The sequence below is a fragment of the Opisthorchis viverrini genome (assembly GCF_000715545.1).
Source record: "Opisthorchis viverrini unplaced genomic scaffold opera_v5_335, whole genome shotgun sequence".
Classification (NCBI taxonomy): domain Eukaryota; kingdom Metazoa; phylum Platyhelminthes; class Trematoda; order Opisthorchiida; family Opisthorchiidae; genus Opisthorchis; species Opisthorchis viverrini.
This window is the reverse complement of record NW_008751990.1, coordinates 450,758-458,458: the sequence shown is the minus strand read 5'-3', so window position 1 is coordinate 458,458 and position 7,701 is coordinate 450,758. Positions and strand designations below refer to the sequence as shown.

The 7,701-nt window shown below is 41.9% G+C and overlaps 1 protein-coding gene across 1 annotated transcript; it reads left to right on the top strand.

The window, feature by feature from the left end:
• Window positions 1–668: 668 nt before the first annotated feature.
• T265_10086 (hypothetical protein) lies at window positions 669–6,464 on the top strand (the record flags this gene model as incomplete). Its single annotated transcript, XM_009176354.1, has 4 exons — window positions 669–778; window positions 4,081–4,236; window positions 4,794–4,927; window positions 6,448–6,464. The coding sequence occupies 4 exons, from the start codon at window positions 669–671 to the stop codon at window positions 6,462–6,464; spliced, it is 417 nt and encodes a 138-aa protein (XP_009174618.1).
• Window positions 6,465–7,701: the final 1,237 nt, after the last annotated feature.

The window sequence follows — 7,701 nt, the reverse complement described above, 5'->3', positions numbered from 1 at the left end:
TTGCAAATCGATTTGGTTTTCCTCGAGATACTCAACTGAATCTCTCGTTTATGATATTCTGCAACTGAATGTGCTGCACACGGGCCGCCTCATGATTCAGTTGGCACGATATTCGAGATATCGCAGTATATTTTCATAAAGTAAACTACTCACAAGGTTGCTGAAAACTCTTCCACAGCCCACGACCTTTATTGATGGGCTCTAAAATACTGACCTAACTTAGTGGATCTATTCAGGCGAGCTCGTATAATTGGGGGCCTTGCGTTGGGAATTTCCTTGATACTGCTTCATCCGAGCCGATAAATGCAGTGTTACAGTAGTTTTTCAAACATTTTGTTCCAAATCTTCTGCATCACAGCTGGAGATTAGTGCAGCGGGACTGATTTTAGCTTGGCAATAATGAGTGGCCGAATACGTGTAATCCTTTGTCGTTGGACGCAGAATGCTACCGCAGAACAATGTTGTCAACTTGATGCCACGTTCACTTGAAACTCACGCAACGACAGACTATCTACGCAGCTGAATCGGGACGAACGGCTATCCACTGGTAAACCGGCAGAGGGGGTAAAGAAGCCCGAGAAGTAGCAGAAGTATGGTGCTGTTCCCTCGCCGTAATCTCAGCTCTACATGCAATCGGTTGTGATGTCGACTTTTTGGTCCACCAATAGATGATCATCTCCTATCGAGGGATCTGCTTTCCTCAATCTGCGAAGACTGCTATTGGACTGAGACTTCCTAAGGTCACAGTCAGTGACTTGTGTTTGCTTGCCATTGTGAGGTGTCTGCGTACTTATGACACTTTTATGCGTGGCACATGGCGTTAAGTGCACTTTTTGCCGTTTAACCTCATACCAGACCCAGTATGACGGATACTTCGTGCCTGATTGTGCTAGCGCTTACCGCGCCTTGAAGAGCATTCACCATTGTTTGTCATTTCTTCGGTTGTTGGTCTTTAGACGCGTGTTTCCTTGGCAAATTGTTTATATACTTTGGGATTCATCTCATCTATTGGTTTCATGAATTCGAATGAGAAGTTTCTCTATTTTCACTCATACTCTCCCATTGCCCTTTCGCATTCGTCGCGTGCGACCATTCTCTTTAGAAATAAATGATAATCATTATACATCAACGGTGATAGCATCTTTATAGGTTCTCACCGTTAATTGATGCTGGTTGACCTGTGGACCAAGCGCAAGGACATCATCCGAATTCCGCTTCACAGATACTTGAAACTAATGAGCACAACGTTATGAAACATTTGTGGGAGCTTAGGTTGAACTTAGCCCAAGGGTCAGACCCAAGAAAAGAGTAGGTTTATTTTATTCAGAAAACCAGGCCTGCACTATCTATATAGACACTGGAACTACGGCAATGATCAGCAACACTGAAGGTATCCCCTGATCTGGAAGTGAATTACCACATCAGGTTTCATCAAATTAGCACTGAGAATTTGCTCGAACGGCACGCTGATAGCCGAGCCATAACGACCAGATCATGTATATGCCAAATTAAGGTGTTTGCCGAGTTATTCTTGGAAAGCTTTATGGTTGATAAAAATCGGGTCAGTTGTGAAGACATCTTCCCGTTTGATTAACACACAGAATCAAAATACGTGGATAACTAAACACCTTCTCAAGACGCATATGCCCTTTGATCTCGGACCCAGCTTCAGATGTTCATGGGATATGTATATGACAGAAAATTAACGGGTTAGTTAGCCAGTATGAATGGAAATGAGATAACCAATATTCATTAGCAAGCAATAGATAAAAGTGGGACAAAGCTGAAGGCAACTTATAGTAATCAAAACTATTTGAGTACCGTTTGCTAGGTTCATCAGGGTAGTATAACTGGTCAAAAAGCCACATTTCATCAGCCAGAAAAGACTGTTGCTCAGCACTGAATTTGTGTATCTTCTTTTCAGCTGATAACACTGATTTGCTGGATGCTAGAATGTATCCGAAACACACACAGCCACCCACCACGACCGGAATCAAGGATCTCACTGGAATGGGTTTCATTTTGTAACTTGTCAATAGCATCAAATTTCTAGTTCATCAGGATGATCTGGAGTGCTTGAGGCTACTAGATTTTTTCCCAGAAGGTGTACGTCAAGATGTACGTCTAATCGGTCAAACATACAACGAACTTTCCAATCAAGAATAGTTAGTACTGAGATCCATCCTGTATTCATTAAGTATTCTCCGTTTTCTCTTTCTCATTTGGTCTTCCTGACTACCAGTTTTCTTAATACTAAGAGTTTTGCAGTACACTTCACACTCCTTGGAGTCGACGACTCCAACTAACTTCTCCACCTAGACATACCCAGACCTAGATGGGCTTCCCAGATTGGTGATAAGCAAAGGAATGCACTACTTGTAAACACTAACAAGGAATCTACAATCAAAACATGTGCAGGCACGGCTAATCGGAAACTAGTTTGACAAAACACCTCGAACACTTTAGGTGAGCCTGGCGGATTTCTGGACCACGGTTGGATATCATTAGTACTATTGTAACGGCCGATGCTACTGATCCGGCACGCGAGTAGTATGTGGCTTTCTCGTAACTCCACTCGCGTCTGATGGAAGGTGGAGTTTATTACGGAACTAGTGGAACTGTTGTGCAGCGTCCGTTTACGCTCACGTGATAGTCAATGTATAACTGCAAAAGTTCAAGTAGATACATGAGGATGGTAAATTTTCTAAAACAAGGTGCTTATGAGATGTTTACGCTTCTGTCCAATAGCTTGTGACTCTCATCCTTACGTCACTAGGGTAAAACTATTTTGGATTACGAAGTACGAAATTACCTTAGGCATTTTTCTACTACATACACAGCCATCAAGCGTTAACGATATGTACAACGAAACATTTATTTCACGTCCCTTGATTTTCCACAATATCATGCACGCATTATTTTGACTGAGGTCCAGCATATCAATTCCGACACTGACACTTGGCAACAGAAACCGCTTTTGGGACCAATTTCTGAAGGCATTTAGAAATTTGGAATCGAAAGCAGAATTTGAAAGCCACTCAGAGGACACAGGTGAAGGCGAGTGTGTTCCTGTTCGACTCACCTTTATTCCTCATGAGCCTTGTTCAGTCAACGTGGTAAATCATACGAGTACCGAATTAACGCACTCATGATTACTAGAAGCACTCACAGAAAAGTCTAGTGTTTGAGCGCCTTTCAACCGATCGCCTTCTGATTCTCTCCAAATTTATTTTTCGATTGCTGGCTAAACCAAGGTCGTCGAAATTTACTGAGTATGTGATAGAGAGAGCTATAGTGTTAAGCATACGGAAGTAACATTGAGACACAATAGATCCTTTTCTTCACAGTACGAACTATCGGCATCTTGTTCCGACATTTATTAAGGTGACTACTACGTACGTTATTTACATTCCTATGGCACTCTGAATTCTGATGAATTGTATTTGCCGTTGAAAGCATGCAATACTTTGCCAGTATAAATCAGTATTTGTTTTAGAGCAGGCAAAAACAAATCGACGATTGTTTGCAAAAGAGTGCACTAAGATGCCGACATTAAATCGCTGCTATATGCTGCCCTCTACACTCAGCAAACAAGATAAACCCCTAGCCGTGAGCCTTTGTCACGTTAGTTCCTAAATTACTTACTATCAAGTCACTTTCTCCCAAGATGATCCATCGAATATACCAGTGTACACTAATCAATCCTTTCAAAGTTGTAACTTGCGTGTACAAACGGGCAAGCGTTACCCTATTCCGACACATTTACATCTTGGTAGTCTGTCGGCTTTACACAAGTGAACCATGAGAATTAGTTCCTCATCTTATTCAATCTTCTGATAGAATCTGATAACCCTGACGCAGTAACTCCGAGCAGATACGCCACTGAGGACAACAGGTTTTGGCTTGTACGTCCTCTTAACACTCAGTCAGCTATGAACTGGACGCCACGTTACAAACTATTGGTGATCGCTGCAATAAATAGTTTCTTTTTCAATCCCATTGTACCAGAAATAAGGTAGATTTTGTCTCTCAGGATAATGGTTGTAAATCCTTGTCTTCATAAAACAAACTACTCACAAGGTTACTGAATACTCTCCGACAGCCCACGACCCGTTTCGCCCTTCTGATTTGGACTCATCAGGTAGGTGCAGTCCCCGAGTTTCGTCAACCTTATGATCTACTTGAACCCGACTTGGACTGTTTTCGAGAAATACACTCATTTGCAAATCAACTTGGGTTTTCACGAAAGCCTCAACTGAATCCGTCCTGAGAGATTCAATTGAGTCTCTCATGAAAACCAAGTTGATTTGCAAATGAGTGTATTTCTTAAAAATTCTTGTTATTAGAAACTGAAATGTCTCAAATAATCGACAGAGACACGGATCTTCGTCTCTGATCGTCTGTTGAACGACTATCAGAAACTTCCATGTAAAACTAAGTAAGTTAGGAAGCAAGGGGTCAAATGTGAAAGAAGCTGAATTTTTCACTTTTTTGTAAAAAAAAGTTTTCTCATGTTTACATCCTATAATTATAAACAACAAGGGGTACTTTTCCCCCCAATATATTATCAACCCGCAGGCAAACGCGGTTTCGTGGAGGTGCGCGCGCATGCATACATATTAGTATTGTCAAAAAGCCAGTTGCGCTGCAATTAATTTATTCAAACGACAGTCAAATCTCTTCCTCTCTCTCTCTCCCACACACCTTAATTCAATCTCACTGATCCCACATCCCGCGGCCACACTCGTGTGCCGTTATCTCCAATTTTTCATCCTCCCACTCTTACTTTTCAGACAAGACCATGCATGCTCATTCGCGCTATCTCGTCGGTGCATCATTGTGTCGAGCCCTGTAGATTACAACCTCCGTCGGATTGTGTGTGTCTATCGACCCGTTACTCAATCAGACATTGGGGCAACGGGACAAAGTTAGCCCAACGGATCCTCGTGCAAATGTCCGAACTCCGATCTACTCACGCAACGGTTGACTGATTTGATGGAATCATCCAAAACAACCCTCGCTGTCTCGCGCGCGAATCTCTACCACTGGCTCCCTAGAAACTTGAATGTTTTCAAGCTCCTGCCAGCTCAACAGCCACCCGCAACCCATATAACTACAGTCGCTGTGACAAAAAAAAGTATCGGTCAAGCGGGTCACGGCTGGAAACAGTTTGTCTGGCTAGTCAACAACATTTGTGGCGCCTTCGAGTAGAAATTGACATCGTTTCGGACGGGTAGGGTGAAAATCCAATTAGAAATAAGGATGGGCTTTGTCGTCGTAAACAGGTCGCGAGGAATTCAAAAGTGATGATTAGCTCGAGAGAGGGAGAAGAATCTCCCCTGGTACTTGTGGAAGGAAAGCAGCGAACTCGAGAGCAAAAAACATAGACGGCTCACAGTTTTATGTACCTAGCAGGCAGAAGGTTGCTTTCATTATAGTGCAGATTTTTTTCACAGCTCAGTTTTTTTGTGTTCAAAAGAAAGAATGATGTGCGCAGACGAAGCTAGCATCCCGCTTATATGACCAAGACTTTTGGTATTATACCGAGTCCCAGTTAAATTCAGTAAAATCCACATGGTTTCTCTGCTTTACTAGGTGCTTCAAATTAAAAGGATCTGGAAGAAAACGATGTAGTTAGACATACATGGTGGCCATGTTCGATTTTTTTCGCAACCTGGTAGAAAGCGTATTCCGCCAATGCAGTTATGGAAAAATTGCAGGCCACAAGTGAAGCAATGTTGCTGATTCACGTGTTGACAAAACAACAACTAAAACTAAACGAGCGTGTACGCCACTTTTGTTCACATTTCGCTTGTTCGGCGACGAAACACTGTGCGTACAACTTAGGCCAACACACATCACCTTCCCAGTTTTGTTTTGCTGTTTCAGGGCCCGTTGAGGACTGGGTTTGACCGAGTGCTTGGTGGAAGTCAACAAACTGTCTGATTGGAAGCACAGGTCCACCAGTACCTAAGGCGAGTGTGAATATAACTTCTGAAGGCCATTTTCATCCGTCCAAGCAAAAGCCCTGACTTTATGTTGGGGTGAGAAATCTATTGCATTTTTCACCGACAGCAGGATTACTAACACGAATTCGAATAAGTAAGGGGGTCGCTGGGAATTTTCGATTAGCAGCGATGCTTCGACGAGAGTTGATTTTAATTTTGCTTTTTGTATGCTACAACTAGACAAAAAGCATCATATTTTAAGGACGCCTAATTAAACTGGAAAGAAACGGGAGAACTGCTGATATATTCTGGGTCTAAAGAGTGCTCCAGAAGAGCCAGAAGTAATTTGCAAAAAAAAGCGCAAAATAATGCTCCGCTTCGCAAATCTGATAATTTGATCAAGCAAAGCTGTTTTTCATGAAGGAAACTACTCACAAGGTTGCTGAAAACTCTCCGACAGCTCACGACTGGTTTCGCTTTTCTGCTTCGGGCTCATCAGGTAGGCGCAGTCCCTGAGTTTCCATCAACCGTATGTGCTACTTGAACCCAAATTGGACTATTTTCGGGAAATACACTCATTCCCAAATCACTTTGGTTTTCACGAGAAACCCAACCAAATCTCTCGTTTATGACGTTCTACAACTGAAACTAAACTGCGATATCTCGAGTATCGTTCTAACTGAATCATGAGGCGGCCTGTGTGGAGCACATCATAGAACATCGTAGAACATCATAAACGAGAGATTTAGTTGAGTCTCTCGTGAAAACCAAATTGATTTGCAAATGAGTGTATTTTTCACGAAGTTGTCTTCATTTGATAATAATGTTTTTTTCGCACAGCATTCTATTTAGCAACAAAACAACAGCCTCCTTTTGTTTTTCCGACTTATCGACATATCTAAAGTAAAGTTTTATGGTTCCGGTATCACTGAGGGTGTTTGGAGAACCGGTTTGTTTGATCTTGTTCTATGACACCAACTCTCGTCACAACAGTTTGGGTCCTGCTGCTCAGGCAAGATTGTCTCTCAAGTTAAAAATAAGTTAGGTTTTATAATTTTGAACTTGGAGCGCTCCAGATTAGGCTAAAAATTCCTAGTAAAAATTCTTCTGTCGTAAAAACAACTTTGACTGTATTCCATTGTGCCTCACATGTCATTTAATACGACAAAGTTTATCAATGTACACTTATTGGTAGCGTATTCTTTATGGGTCTTTATCGACCTCACAATCGGTACAATATATCAAGCAAATGACCGCCATGAATACGCCTTGATTTGATACAGAAAGCTTCATTCATAGCATAAACAAGGAAACATCGTATCCCATGGCAACGTTGCTGTAGTTTGTAAAATTTTTTAACTTTCTCTTGCCTTCATATGTTTTTCCTTCTGCAGAGAGAAGTGCGTCCATCTGCCTTAAAAGCCTCACAGTGCCTGTAGGTCTTTGATCACCAAACTTGAGTTTGTCACCACTAAACAATGTTATGACAGCGAGGTTGCCAGGTGATATTGGGCTTCCGGAAAAGCGACTGAAAGACTGATTGGCAAATAGCCATAACCGGTTGTGTTGAAAATCCAAATTAATTTGCAAAAGATGTTTTCTGCGCCCCCATCACACTTGTTACGAAAGAAAAAATATTAGAAAATACACTATGGTAAAAATTGTGCGCGAACGGTCTTGAAAGTGAAATATTTCTTCTGGTGGGTTGTGTGAAGAGAAGCGGATGTACTGGGGTGATCTCTGGCAAAGTTTT